The 16,009-nt window shown below is 35.6% G+C and overlaps 1 protein-coding gene across 1 annotated transcript; it reads right to left on the bottom strand.

The window, feature by feature from the left end:
* Positions 1-753: 753 nt before the first annotated feature.
* lpla (lipoprotein lipase a) lies at positions 754-6,783 on the bottom strand. The gene is made up of 10 exons (XM_039682610.2): positions 6,531-6,783; positions 5,401-5,588; positions 5,134-5,313; positions 4,907-5,018; positions 3,104-3,337; positions 2,775-3,017; positions 2,577-2,697; positions 1,631-1,810; positions 1,076-1,183; positions 754-954 (listed from the first exon to the last, which is right to left on the bottom strand). The coding sequence occupies exons 1-10, from the start codon at positions 6,631-6,633 to the stop codon at positions 903-905; spliced, it is 1,521 nt and encodes a 506-aa protein (XP_039538544.1). The 5' UTR covers positions 6,634-6,783; the 3' UTR covers positions 754-902.
* Between the last annotated feature and the right edge of the window lie 9,226 nt (positions 6,784-16,009).

Raw genomic sequence — 16,009 nt, 5'->3', positions numbered from 1 at the left:
TGAACGAAAGTAGTTTCTCGTTACTTTTTACAAAATCCAGACAAAACAACCCTTGAGGTGCTTTGAGAAGCAACATAAAAATGGCAGAATTGTTTGTTGATTTGGTTTGTTTTACCAAACGAAACTGAATCAAATGGAGGCAAAGCCTTTAAAGTGACCTGTGCCAGACACAATAACCCAAGAAATGAAAGAAAGGTAGACATTTGAAGAGCTGTTTGTAAGTGTATATATAATGACAATTACAAATATTTCCAGTAATCATTTCATCTTCACTCAGTAGGATTTGGACCCATTTTATGCTAAAGCATTTCATTGAGACTGACTGAAGGCTGCAACAAAGGCAAATCTAAAGGTTTTGCTTTTAGAACTGAGGCAAAGAGGATTAGCAAAGCTAGAAAACCGCTTTGGTACAACCTAATTCACAGTATAACCAAACAAACGGCTACATAACCTAGATGTTTAGTCTCTAAGTGGAATTTCAAGAGTAATACTTATAAACCAAACGAACAGCAACATGTTTCGAATGGCATCTTTCTCCAGAAAGAAAAGGCTCTTTTGTGGACAACTAGCAAACCCTGTTAACTAAGTGCAAGTCATTTCAAACTATAACTGATTACTTGTATAAATATATCACATAGAGACATGATTATCATTAAATGATTTCATTAAAGATTGTCTCACAAGACTTGTCTTGAGCAGTATCCAAAGTGATTTTTTTGGTTTTAAAACTGCACAGCAGTAACATTTTCAAGATGTGTTTTCTTGCAGGATGTGTTTCATGATTTGGGTCGGGTGAAGGCTACTAGTCCAAATATATACGGGAGAAGTCCGTTTCTACCATTCCAGTTTCCCCAGCAGACTCCGTGCCAGATCCCAGCAGAGGTGGACTTGGACGTGCTTCTTTACTCTGTGTCCTGTTTGAACAAACTTCCGTGCATCTTCAACTTGTGCAATCTGCCAGAGTAAAGTGCAGAGGGTTTAGTCAAACAAAACTCGCCACAACAAATAGAACAAGAACATAACAACTGAACGGGGAAGGTCATTTTATTGAGCTGGACGACGGTTGGAAATTTACCTCTGGTTTTTGCGGCTTGACTGGGCTTCTTTGTCTTTCACGAAGACGGCAGGCTCACCTCCACGAGAAAGGTAGGAAAATTCACTCTTTTGTGCACTGAAGATGACCCTGGATCAAAAAAGACAAAATAGTATTATAAGAAAAACAGGATTGTTTAAAGCTAAAAGATATATAATAATTAGGGCTGTCAACCGATTAATCGCGATTAATCGCATCCAAAATAAAAGTTTGTGTTTACATAATATATGTGGGTGCACTGTGTATAATCATTTTATATATATATAAATACACACATGCTTGTATATATTTAAGAAATATTTTCATGTATATACTGTATAGATTTATATTATATATAAATATAAATACTTTATATTTAAATAATATTTTTTTCTTAAATATACATGGATGTGTGTGTGTGTGTGTGTATATATATATAATTATACACAGTGCACCCACATATATTATGTAAACACAAACTTTTAATTTGGATGCGATTAATCGTCTGACAGCCCTAATAATAATACATATAAAGAAAAATGTATTCTCTCTGCTTACTTAGATTGAGTTTCTCCTGATTTGATGCGTAGTTTGCGAATGTGAAAGATATCAGGGTTCCACCAGGGCCAGCTGATGAGGGAGTCTTTCTCCCAGAGAAGTTTAACCATCAGCAGCTCTCCGATATCTGTATCCGTGGTCAAAAGAAAGGACACTGTGGTGTTTGTCTCCAAAGCAGGCCTGTGGAATCAAAAACCATCTATATCAGAGTTTTCTTGGTACTTAAAGGAGTAGTTCACTTTTAAAAAAACTTTTGCTGATAATTTACTCACCCCCATGTCATTCAAGATGTCCATGTCTTTCTTTCTTCAGTCGAAAAGAAATTAAGGTTTTTGATGAAAACATTCCAGGATTTTCTCCATATAATGGACTTCATTGGGAACCAAACAGTTCAAGGTCCAAATGAGAGTTTCAGTGCAGCTTCAAAGGGCTTTAAACGACACCAGACGATGAATAAGGGTCTTATCTAGGACCCTTCGAGTCATGACTCGAAACAGGAGAGTCATGAATGCTCATCACAGAACAGAGCAAAGGCGAGCATTTGTGCTTATAAAACTTAAATTGTTTTATTTATTATTTTAAATTAGCGATCGTTTCGCTAGATAAGACCCTTATTCATCGTCTGGAATCGTTTAAAGCCCTTTGAACGGTTTGCACTGAAACTCTCATTTGGACCTTGAACCGTTTGGTTCCCAATGAAGTCCATTATATGGAGAAAAATCTGGAGTGTTTTCATCAAAAACCTTAATTTCTTTTCGACTGAAGAAAGAAAGACGTGGACATCTTGGATGACAGGGGGTGAGTAAATTATCAGCAAAAGTTTTTTTTTACTCCTTTAAGGTCATAATCACTGAAATGAAAAATCTCGGGATCTTTATAAACTTCTTAACATTGCATTTTTAGGCTTTTGGTTGTTAATTCAAAACCTGTCCAGACATCTACTTACATGATGTAAGGGATATTCTCCTTCTCGCCGTGGACTCCGAACAAAGAGATCTTCATGGGCTGGTCGTTGTAGCTTATTTTCTTCTTGCTAAAGAAGTGGATCTTCACTTGATAATGGAAAACTGTGGGAAGATAGTTATATTAAGAAAGGATATATACATAAATAAACCTTAAAAACGTAATCTTTGGTGCTCCTCACCTTTATATGGCATCATGTCTCTAGTCTTCATGTACATTTTGCTGCTTCTGCGTGTGCGGACTTTGTTGACGCTGTAGCCCACCTTGTTGCAGCGATTCTTGCGGCAGCTAAGGCACATGCCTTTGTTGAAGGTGTCTTTGGAGCTGCAGTGGTAAGCCAAACTTTGTTGCTCCTGGTTCACCAGTGAGTCGATGAACAGGTGGATGGAGCGCTCGTGGGAGCATTTAACAATCTGATCCATGTCTGCGGAGAACAGAGAGAAAGAAATTAAAGCTTTCTGATTTTGAAATCTAAGAACGTCTGAGGAAGACAATGGAGGACAAACGTACTCCTTAAGCCAGAAGTGGCCACCATCAACATAGTGTTCTGGAGGTCACAGCCAGGTTGGAAGGTTCCACCATTGGGGTAGATGTCTATGTGGCCCACCGGCCTCTGAATCCCAATACTACGATCCGGAGAACCGCGAGTGTTGGTGTGAAGAACGTCCACGAAAAGGGCATCATCTGGGGAAAGAGTGCTCTGGGCATCTGCGTACTCAAAAGTTGGCCCAGCAGGATCCATGCCTAAAAATCCAAGAAAATTGACCAATTTTGATTGTAAAGCATTTTTAAGGGAAAGTTGACACCCTAAAGTCCCCAATATACTTATATACTCATTTTCGAACAAAATTAGCGATCGAAACATATTGCCAAAGCAAACTTTCCAGTAAGTGTTTACTCCGGCTGGTAAACACCTACCACTGGTCCGTGGCGATTATGAAATTGGTAAGTGTGGCACCTCTCTGGTTTATTTCTTCAGATTGTTATTCAGACACGAGTAAAACATGAACACACCGGAGAGCCGCTTTATTACTGAAATTGAAGTAACTCTATTTGAAATGACACTGACACAAACATTTTGTGTTTAATACTGTAAACTAAACTGCAATCGGTTTAATAAGTGCTATTTAAAGGGATAGTTCACTTTGAAATACAGTTTTGATATGTTTTAGCTTACCTCAAGGGCATCAAAGATGAAGGTGTCTTTGTTTCCACAGTATTTTCAATTTTGATATTTTTAGGTCAAACCGTTTGTCTATCAGTCATATAATGGAGGTCTATGGGGTCCACCTCAAAAAGCACGCACAGAGAAGTCCAAATTAAACATGATTCAATGACTCGTAAATGTAAGTACACGTTGATGGCCTAAGACACGAAACGAGCGTTTTGTGTGAGAAAACGAACAGTATTTATATCGTTTTTAGCTCTTGTAACCACAGCCACAAAGCGCCCTCAGATCACTTGGACGTGGCTGTGGTTACAAGAGGTAAAAACGATATAAATACTGTTCGTTTTCTCACACAAAACGCTCGTTTCGTGTCTTAGGCCATCAACGTGTACTTACATTTACGAGTCATTAAATCATGTTTAATTTTGACTTCTCTGTGCATGCTCTTAGAGGTGGTGACCATAGACCTCCATTATATGACTGACAGACACAAACAGTTTGACCTAAAATATCAAAATTGAAAATACTGTGGAAACAAAGACACCTTCATCTTGGATGCCCTTGAGGTAAGCTAAAACATATCAAAAATTAATTTCAGAGTGAACTATCCCTTTAAATAAATGTGACGTTACTTGATCGGAGAGCCGAATTGCAGAGCTGGTGCCAACATATCTACGTCGCTATGATCCGGGAGTTGTCAAGATGTTCGCTAACAGTAAAGCGCTGCTTGTGTATTTGAACTACATCTTACCCCCAAGCAAAGAACAAAAAAGAACTTCACCCTGAGTATATTGGGGCCTTAAAGGGGTATTCCACTTTTTTTGGAAATAGGCTCATTTTACAACTCCCCCAGAGTTAAACAGTTGAGTTTTATCGTTTTCGAATCCATTCTGCCGATTTTCTGATATTTAGAAGAATATCAGTAACCAGATAGTTTCTGGTCTCATTGACTTCCATAGTATATTTTTTCCTACTATGGAAGTCAATGAGACCAGTCTGGTTACTGATATTCTTCTAAATATCTGAAAATCGGCTCAATAGATTTGAAAACGGTAAAACTCAACTGTTTAACTCTGGGGGAGTGGTAAAATGAGCCTATTTGCAAAAAAAGTGGAGTATCCCTTTAGGAAACAAAATCAAGTTACCTGTGATTCTGTTAACCTTATGTCTGGTGAGAAGGCCAGCGATTCCTGCTACATGAGCACCAAGACTGTAGCCCAAGAGATGTAGTTTCTCCCAAGGATAGTCAATCTCAGCCTGCATGAAGAAACAAGACATGCTAGATTAAGTTTGCTGCAGAAAACAAACTCTATATCTTCATCAAATGCTTGTACTTATCACCTTGACATAGCATAAAAAGTGTTTGACATACCTGTAACCAATTGACAAACTTGGCCACATCCTTGCCCACTAGTTTGGTGTAGGCGGCAGATGTTGGGTAATGTTGTTGCGCTCGGGACAACCAGTCCACCACAATCACATTGGCTGTTGGCTCTCGTTCAAACAGGGCTGTTACTAGTTTGGGGACCCAGCTCTCAAACATACCGGTGACCTGAGACGAAATCATTCACGTCATGCTTTGGACTGCTTCACACATTCATTTAATAACGACTTCAACAAGTGTAGTAGAAGCACCTACCGTCCATCCATGTATAATTATGAAAGTCTTGTAGTCTGGATTGAAGTTACACTCTTTGATTGTTTGGGGTTGACCTGGAACTATGTAGCACAGATCTTCCTCGGGTTCTTCGCTAGTCCTAAAGGAAAACTTGGACTCGATGTCGGTGAAGTCCATCATCCATTCTGTGGCATTTTCTATTAAGTTACCTGTCCAAAACCAGATCAACAATAAGTTTTCCAGCCAGCAATATACAATACACTAAGTGTTGCTTATATTACATGCTTTTACTTGTAAGCTGCTTATAATTATTTAAATTAACATTTAAAAGAAGCTTATCTTTCATGTGCTTATACTTATTTTCAATGTGAGGAATTATTTCCAAATGGCAAGCTTGGATACTTTCCCAGTGCTTGATTAACTACACATAAAAAAATGTTTTGCTATAATCTCCTTCAGAATGTCTTAATCTAGCATGTCAAATACATTTAAACAAAATATCAAACGTTTGAGCTGTCCTTAACAGATAATTACCACTATGATATTGTTAAAAGTCAACAAATTCCACATGTTTTTAAGATATTACGTTTTATATACATTATGTTATATACACAAATCTTTGCAGGTAAAAGAAAAGATCATTTTTCCAGGTAAACATTGATAAAATTAAACAAATCGACCATTTAAAAAGACATTTATATTTTACAAGCGTCATATTAATAATAAATGCTAGTTAAAAATATAAATACAAACAAAGAAATGTGTTTAATAGAATCTTAATATTATTTGCACTTAGACATTCTATATAAGTTCAAAACGTGATTTGTCGAATCTTAATCTTTTACACAATGTTATCTAATATAATAATAATAATATAAAATATATCGGTTTAAATTGATATAGGCTAAATAATGTTTACCAATTTTAAATAAAAAATACAATACAATAAAAAAAATATATAAATAATAATAATTATAATTTTAAGAAACTCATGCAGAAAGAATAACCACATGCCTCGGGACTCATGCGGTCATTGGTCCAATGGATATTTATTATACAACTGTGCGTGAAAGGTTTTTAAAAGTTCACTTTTTAAACTTTATAAACACAAGTTAATTATATGATTTATAAAATAAGAAAGCTTTACTTACCAAAAGCGGGAAATTCAATCGTTGGCTCAGTCGTGGTTTCAAAACCCGAGGAAAAGACGAAATATATCCAAGATATAAAACAAGCGCTGGTTACTCTCCCCATATCAATGTAATGATCACGGAGGCAACAACTTAATTAATTTAATTAAAGGCTGCTGAGATCCTGTTATTTATAGTGTTACAGCAGATTAAAATTCCAGTTGGGAGTAGCAGCTGCTTTAGATGTCTTAAGTCCAGAGTTACTCTCAAGAGTTTAAATCAGTACCGCTACAAGCGTGTCTTTATCCTGCAGTGCGGGACCGTATGCAAATCAGAGAAATGCTATTGGTCGAAAGAGGCGGGGTAAGGTCTGATGTGACCAATAAAAGGCCAGGAACCCCCACACTGACTCATCACTAACAACTACAAATCTGTAGAGTCTTCAAACAAATCGATTTCTCAATGTCTGTCTTTCAGCTTTTTCTTTTTTTGGGGGGTCAAAGTTACGATGAAAGTTGCAAAAATTGCAAGCTATGATGAACATATTTTAAATCAATTCAATTATCAATTCTTTTTAAATGACATTTTAATTATTTGCATTTAAATGTAGGCTAGGTTTTTTTTTAAATAAAAGTCATGTCTCAGTTAAGATTCTTTAAAAAAAAAAAACATTTAAAGACGTGTAAAAAATATTGAAAAAATTTAATTACATGGCTTTTATTTTTAATTAATTCTAAATAAAAACATTTTTAAAAAAAATATCATTATAACACGCTATTATAATGTGAAATACATTTGTATATATTTATTTATTTGTTAGGATTTTAGTTAGTTAGATTTATGCTATTTCTTCATTGAAGACCGGATTTAAATTCATTAATAATTCCTTTCTGATTCCTTTCAAGTCCACCCAAGGTCATCACAACCAGCTGATAAAATCGCCCACACGGTCTAAATCATTGATTGATCAGCGCTTTGCAACCAATTAAAATGTTCTAAACAGCACTGTTCACACAGAATGCGTCCCACTGTACTAAAACACCTGTGGGATTATTTGCCAACTTGAAAACCAACAACACAATATGTGCCAATCACAGCTTGCTCTTGGCAGGCCACCAATATCAGTGTGATTTCCATTCAGGGAGACGGTCAATGGGTGTTGTTGGCCACCTTGCGTCTCATTGGCCAGACAGATAGTCAAAGTCAAAACTGAAGTGATCCTTAAAAATTATATGATCAAGAAGTTAATAACATATGTTATTACATTGCTTTAACTCATCAAAATAAGTTAAGCAATTTTCAACCTTACGTTATACAAGAATCAACATTTTAAAAGTCAGTTTAATGTAATTTAAGTTGAAATGACTTAAACATCCAAGTTGATTAAACTTACAAATTTAAGTCATTTATATAGCTGAAAAAATGCAACACGATATGTGAAAAGTTATTTCACTCAAAAATATAGGTTCTCTTGTGGCATCAATGGTTCCAAATTTTCGCAGTGATGTGAATATAAGGTTCTTTATCTGCATCAATGGTCACGGAACCACAAAAGGTTCTACAAAGTGCAGAAAGGTTCTTCACCTCTTCTGAAAGGTTCCTTGGGGAACCCAAAATGGTTCTTAAAAAAAGGTTCCAAAAGGATGTTTTCAAAGTGATGCCTTAGAAAAACCATTTCGGGTTCCCTCAAAGAACCTTTCAGTGAACAGTTCTTAAAAGAGGTGAATAACCTTTCTCCACTATAAAGAACCTTTTGTGGTTCTGTGATGATAAAGGTTCTGAAATTTCAATGCTGACAAAGAACATTTTGAGAATTGGAAAGGTTCCTTTAATGATAAAGGTTCTTCACGTAATCATCGATTACAAAATTCCTGTTTGGCATCGGTTTCGAAATCGTAATTATTCAGCAGAAATCATGTCAATAACACTCGTTTAAAGGAGTAGTTCACTTTAAAAAAAAAACTTTTGCTGATAATACTCACCCCCATGTCATCTAAGATGTCCATGTCTTTCTTTCTTCAGTTGAAAAGAAATTAAGGTTTTTGATGAAAACATTCCAGGATTTTCTCCATATAATGGACTTCAATGGGAACCAAACGGTTTAAGGTCCAAATGAGAGTTTCAGTGCAAACTGCAAACTGTTTGAAGGGCTTTAAACGACACCAGACGATGAATAAGGGTCTTATCAAGCGAAACGATCGCTCATTTCAAAAATACATAAAAAGTTTAAGTTTTATAAGCTCGCCTTGCTCTGTTCTGTGATGATTGTTCGAGACTCTCCTGTTCGAACTTGTTCATCAAAATTAACAAATCTTTTTTCGAGTCATGACTCGAAGGGTCCTAGATAAGACCCTTCATCGTCTGGTGTCGTTTAAAGCCCTTCGAAGCTGCACTGAAACTCTCATTTGGACCTTGAACCGTTTGGTTCCCATTGAAGTCCATTGTATGGAGAAAATCCTGGAATGTTTTCATCAGAAACCTTCATTTCTTTTCGACTGAGGAAAGAAAGACATGGACATCTTTTAATGACATGGGGGTGAGTAAATTATCAGCAAAAGTTTCTTTTAAAGTGAACTACTCCTTTAAATACTTAAAATCCTAGCACAAAGAAATTCAACTTACACTGTTCATTTAAAAATGTGGCTTGCTAAAATATTAAGGTGTTTAGTTTTTGGGAAACCATTTCAAGAACAGATTCTCATAAAGATAGTATTTTGTCTTGAATGAAGAACGTTTAGGTGATCCTTAAAAAACCCAACCCAGAAATTCCAAAGCAGACAACGCCTAATAATCACTTATGGTTTACGGCTTAGTCACATAGTAATCAAGACTAAAATTTGGTAGTTTGCTGTGCTTTGGGGATGACAAAGTTTCTTCTTAAAACTAGACTACGATATCACATTTCCAATGCCAGCTTCCACAAATGTGTTTATATTTAATGCGTATTTAATTAAGCATTGAGAGTATGCACTTGGTAACATTTAACAACAATTGCCATTTAATTAGACACATTTTTGTTGCATGAAGCGCAATACAAATATAGGCAGGCTCACAGATTTGCCTCAAACTAAATTGTCTATACACAGTTTGGGGAAATATGTTAACAGTGATTCCAAATGTTTGCAAGAGCACTAAATAAAACCCATCTGCTCAAGGCTGTGACTCAAACTTCCAAGGCTTTCATGTCTTTAGTCTTATCCTTCATTCCCATCTCGAGTTTAGCAAAGGTTTTTGATTACAAAAATGAGGCCAGTGCATAAGTCTCTTGATAGCTGCATGCATCTACTGTGCTCCATGTTGAAACATTAGGATTGCAGAGTCAGATCCCGGTGGGCACGAAGCTAATGCCACTTTTAGCTGTGAATGTTGTAACTCTGTCTGCCGAAACCCTCGAAAGGGGGATTTGGAAAGATTTAGATATGATTTCTTTGTTAAACCTATCAAACGTATTAAAAAAGGTACTATTGTACTATATTGGGACTGTAAAATGATTAAAAAATGTCAACAAAAAAACCCTTTAATAAATTGGACATAATTTATTTAAATAAATAAAAAATAATATTTAAATATTATATTTAAATAGCCTAATTAAATTCATAAACATTTTATTAAATATACATATTTTTGAATGCTTAATGCATTCAGTTATTTATTTATTTATTTTAAGGAAAGCAAACAAGGTATTTAGTCATTTTTATTCGCCCACTGTATAAGAGGATGTGAGGAGTCTATAAAAATAATCAGAAGTCTCACTTCTCAAAATCAGTGCGTTTTGTAAGAAGTTTATTATTATATTCGTCATTTTTTTAAAATAGAAAGTTTAATTTTGTCAGCACTCACGTCACTCGGCGGAAGACATGTTGAAATTTTGGACAAAGAAATTCCTAATTAAATGTCAAATTATGACAAATAGCAAGTGTGTGCAATAAATATGAATGTCATACATGTTATAGGAACAAATGAAAAAGTAATATGAGTTATAGTCTATTAGAAACAGGCATTATGAATAAAACTCCCTCAGATAATGTGTTAAGGCTTTATTACTTAACTTAATTCACTGAGCTTGAAGTTGTAAAATTACACGGTGCTTCTTATAAAGGGATTTTAGTGCTGATATTTCTACAGGCCGTCTTCCCAAAAACAATTGTTCGGTAGCTATGCAGAAATAATGGTAACAGAATCGACTTTAAAGATTGACCTTACAAGGTTATAAGATAAAATAATAAAAAGGAGAGGTTGATAATAATCACTTTTAAGACTTTTAAATAATTCTTTTGTGTATTAAGTACTGTAAAAATACAATATACATATCCGGCATAGTGCACATAGCCTACACTGTAAAAAACCCCCAAAAACAAACAAAAAAAAACGGCAGTAATCACTTGGATTTTACGTCAGACCTTTACCGCTAAAAATACGGTAGGAGCGTAAATGGTTTTACAGACTTAAAATTAAAATTTACAGTAATAAACCGTATATCATTTTCTGAAATCTGTTGATTTATCAACCTTTTGTAAAAATTTACCTCTGTTTTGTACCATTGTAATACACCGACAACAAACAATCATCATAGTAGAGATGAGAGTTACATGAGGAATCAAAGCTCATCACAGTAGTCTTCCTTTAGACTGTCCACTTTTTTTTGGAAAAAGGCTCATTTTACCACTCCCCCAGAGTTAAACAGTTGGGTTTTACCGTGTTCGAATCCATTCAGCCGATTTTCTGATATTTAGAAGAATATATGTAACCAGACAGTTTCAGGTCTCATTGACTTCCATCGTATATTTTTTTCCTACTATGGAAGTCAATGAGACCTGAAATTGTCTGGTTACTGATTTATTTAAATATCATAAAATCGGCTGAATGGATTTGAAAACGGTAAAACTCAACTGTTTAACTCTGGGGGAGTGGTAAATTGTGCCTATTTCCAAAAAACAGCGGAGTATCCCTTTAATACTTATATAAAGAAGCTGCACAGTGTAATTTACACAAACATTAAACACCATGAAATTAAAAAAAATTCAATAAACATCGAATTAACCCTAATGTACATAACTAATTAGAAAAAAAAAAACAAGAAAACTTCCTAGGAACCATAGTTATTTCAACAAAAATACATTTGTGAGAATGTCAATTTACGGTTTTTCACTGTAAATTATACAATGAGTTGTTCTTTTTCACTTTCAAAAACTGTAAATTTAATGGTATTTTACAGTAAAATTATATTACAGTTATTTACCGTATGTAGTACGGAAACTTAACAGTTTTGCATTGTAGCATTTTTACACTCTTTTACCGTTAAAATTACGATTATTTTTTATAGTGTACATTATAGCCTTCGACTTAATGTCTTTGACTTCGTTTCTTTTATCATCTAATGTTTGCTATTCCTTAACATTTTAAATAAAGTTTTTCCTATAAAGTCCTTATGTATTTATACCGCGTTCACGTGCTATGGAAATATGATATTTTCCACTGGTACTGGTATTTACCAGTATGTTTGGTTCAAGCGGTTTTGTTGTCGTAATGTGGTAAAAAGATGGAGATCCAGACCTGTTATTTAGCTAAAACTATTTTAGATTGCTAAAGTCATCTGCTACACCAAGAAAATTATTTATCAAAACTCAAACGGTAAATAATATGCTTTGTATTTTCAAGATCATGAATAGTACATATTTTTACCATTCACGACTCTCGCGTTGCTCATTTTGAAAAGGTCAAAGGTTATCATCTTGGCAACTCGTGCATCTATTCTACGAACAGCCCAGTGGAAAATACAACATGAGGGGGTGTTCATGTGCGTTTTCCACGTCAGCTTTTGGTATTTAATTACCGTAGCACGTGAACGCACCATTACACTTATTCAGGGTGGGTTAAGACTTTTTTTACCGAGCAAATTGGCTACAAGCCTTCCGGCAGAATCCAGTCACGTGGTGCTTTCACTCAGCGTGAGATAAGCTTCATTGTTTTGATTACGGGACTCCTAAACCGCTAATGGCGAAGCTCAGCGAATGCAGTGGATTAGCATGACATTCAGTTGTGGGCCTTTTGGGTCCATAAAAAGGGAACACGTCTGAAATGTAGGGTTTCATAGTAGTGAGAAACAGCTGGCAGGAGAACTGTGGGAGAAATCCAAGTGTTTAATCTTTCTTAGACAGCTGGCCCCCGATGAAGTGAAGAACTCCCAAGTGATTCCCTTTGCACACCCTTATTTTCAGGATATTGAAAGTGATGTTGCAGAAGAATCAGAAGTTGACTTTAATCCCGGTTGTGATAGGCTATGAGTCAGTTCTGTGACTTTTAAAAAGTGATTCATTTGAACAACAGCACATGCGACACATCAGGTCATACGGTGTTGAACATAGCGCTGTTTCATGGAATAACACGGCTGTCAGTAGGGGTCTCTGAGTTATGTTTTTTTGTCAGAGATAATCTTACCGTACATTCCCACCAGAGCATAGAGACCTCTGTTCCATATGCCACATCTGTTATGCCACATGTTCATGTTGTAGGCTATGTACGTAAAGCACGCAAAGAAAAGCTTTGTTTTGCTATAACTCTCAGTGCTATATGTCAAATATTTTTCTGTTATTTGAGAAAAACTTCATGTAATTTCTTCATGAATGCAACTTTTGTATATCGTTTTGCTAATGGGGAAAAAAACTGTAGTAAATGCTGTTTAGAAAGTGTCTGTCGGCCCAGTTTTCGCGTGAATCACCCATTTGTATGAATGCTAATGAGCCACTTTTGAATAAACCTTATGTTTTTGAACACAAAAAGAGATGAAGCATTACAGGATATTAAGATAGTACCCTTGTCACCGTCAATGTTTTGTCTCCAAATGGAGAAAAACATACAATAAAATAGTTGGAACGGTATATTCAAACCGATCTCACGGCAATTCGTACAAATTCTATGAGGTGGCTAATTCGTAACAATTCGTACGACCTCACTCGTACGAATTAGAGCGATTTTTGCAAAAATTTTACGAGTTGGCCAATTCGTATGAATTCGTACGAATGACCTACCCCTGACCCCGCCCCTAAACCCAACCATCACGTGGGTTTAGACAAGTCGTACGAATTCGTACAAGTGAGGTCGTATGAATTCGTACGAATGACCTACCCCTGACCCCGCCCCTAAACCTACCCATCACATGGGTTTAGACAAATCGTACAAATTCGTACAAGTGAGGTCGTATGAATAAAGGACAATTTATACTTCTGCGTAGGGTGCGCGCAGTAGGTACGGCGTAGCATACGCACAGACGCGTACCATACCGCGTATCCTTCGTCGTAGCCTGACGCGCACCTCCTCAAAAATGTAACTACATGTTGTGACGACGCGGACCACAAGATCTGTGATTGGTCGGCTTGGTAGCATCGCATTTTCTCCTACGTATTTCCGCACGTACCATCTCCTCCGAGTAGTAATAGGATGCACTTTATGTCAAAAAGATGATTGATTGACAGGTGACCCGCCCCTTCCCGCCCCTTCCCGCCCCTTCCCGCCCCTTTCCCACGCCCCTTTTGGCATAGGATGAAAGGGTTGAATCTAGAGCAAAGGAGATAAGAGGTGATAAAAAGTATCAAAATGAGATAAAAAGTATCAAAAATGAGATAAAAAGTATCAAAAATGAGATAAAAAGAGAGCCATCTGTGTTAGCGAGATAAGATCAAAAGGCATCAAATGGATTTGACAGTTAGTTTTATGACCTATTGACCGCCTAGCCTTGATAATGTCCTTTTTTAACATTTGTTTTTATTTGTAAAGATAAGATTAAATGGATCAAATTGAATTTGACAGTTAGTTTTATGACCTGTTGACCGCCTAGCTTTGATAATGTCCTTTTTTATTATTTGTTTTTAATTGTAAAGATAAGATTAAAGGGATCAAATTGGATTTGACAGTTAGTTTTTTAACCTATTGACCCTTCTAGGTTTGATAATATCATTTTTAACATTTTGTTTTTAATTGTAAAGATAATATTAAAGGGGATCAAATGGTTTTGACAGTTAGTTTTATGACCTATTGACCTCTTCAAGTCTTGATCATGGCTTGTTTTAACTGTGGCTTTTGAAACAATGAGAGAAAGTGTCTGTTTGAGTGTTTTGAACGTCGCCGCATCCCCTCTCCTGAGCTGCAGCTGTGAAAGTGATAAGAAAAAAAGTGTCGAGGTTTATCTGTTCTGTAAAAATAATATAAATTAAAAAAGACTATCCACTGAACCAGGCATTTCATTTTAAATAAAAGATTGTTGAAACAAACTGCTTATGAAAAAACAATGCAAATGCCCCTCTCATTCATGGCTCATGGCTCAAAACATAAGTGAGCAGAGTGCATCTGAATGTGTGTTTTTTGTGTCTGTGTGTGTGTGTGTGGGGGTGTTACATGATACCCTCCGCATTCCTGAAGACACTGTGGAAGTGAGGACAATTTATATATATATATATATATTATAATTACTTTCACTATACATGCTACCACTAGGCTCAATTTTTAGGAATCACGCGGTGTCTTTTGATTTTAATGCAGACGACACTTAAATCTATCTCCCTTTGAAACATAATGACAAGCAAGGCCTAGAAACTTTGCTTGCCTGCTTATCTGACATACGGTCCTGCATGTCCTTGAATTTTCTGCACTTGAATGAGAGTAAGACTGAAGCAATTGTTTTTTGGCCCCTCTGTTGGAAAAGCAAACCCCGAATACTGACTACGATTATTTAGACTCTAAACGAGAGCACACATTACTTTTTTTACGATTTTATTATCTCTAAATTGGTTGCCAGTGTGTTATATAAATTTTGTTGCTAGTTGTAAGGCTTTGACTGGTCTTGCACCATCATACCTGTCAGATCTTTTAAATGTGAAAAAAATTAACAAGATCGTTGCGATCCTCAGACAGCATTATACAGCCATATCCAAGATCGTGCGTTTTCAGCGGCCAGTCCTAGGATATGGAATAGTCTTCTTCCTTTATCTGTGAGGTCTGCATCGTCTGTACAGGAATTTAAATCTAAGCTACAGTCTAATGTTTTTACTCTTGCATTTCATTCATAACGTTGGTTTCTCTAAACCCTAACCTAGTGTTTTATAGTTTGTTATTAGTGCATTGTGTGTGGTTTGTTTTTTACTTCTCCATTTGTACAGCACAGTGGTCGGCTTCTGTTGTGCTTTATAAATAAATGAAATTAAAATAAATGAAATGATATATGTCACACTAAAGTTGAAAAACATTATGTTCTATATAAATTAAATGGTTATAAAATTTAAATCTAGTCATTTACAAATATAATATTTAACACTAACTATAGTTGAAAAACACTGATCTTCAAAAGTATATAAATGAAATGGTTATAAATGTGCAATTATTAATTTACAAATATAATATTTCATACTATAACGTTGAAAAACATGCTGTTCTTTAAAAGTATATACATTAAATATAAAAATAAACTATATAAAATAATATTTCTCTCTCTCTCTTTCTCTCTCCCC

Source organism: Pimephales promelas, chromosome 2, assembly GCF_988280905.1.
Source record: "Pimephales promelas chromosome 2, fPimPro1.hap1.1, whole genome shotgun sequence".
Lineage (NCBI taxonomy): Eukaryota > Metazoa > Chordata > Actinopteri > Cypriniformes > Leuciscidae > Pimephales > Pimephales promelas.
This window is presented reverse-complemented; position numbering and strand designations above follow the sequence as displayed.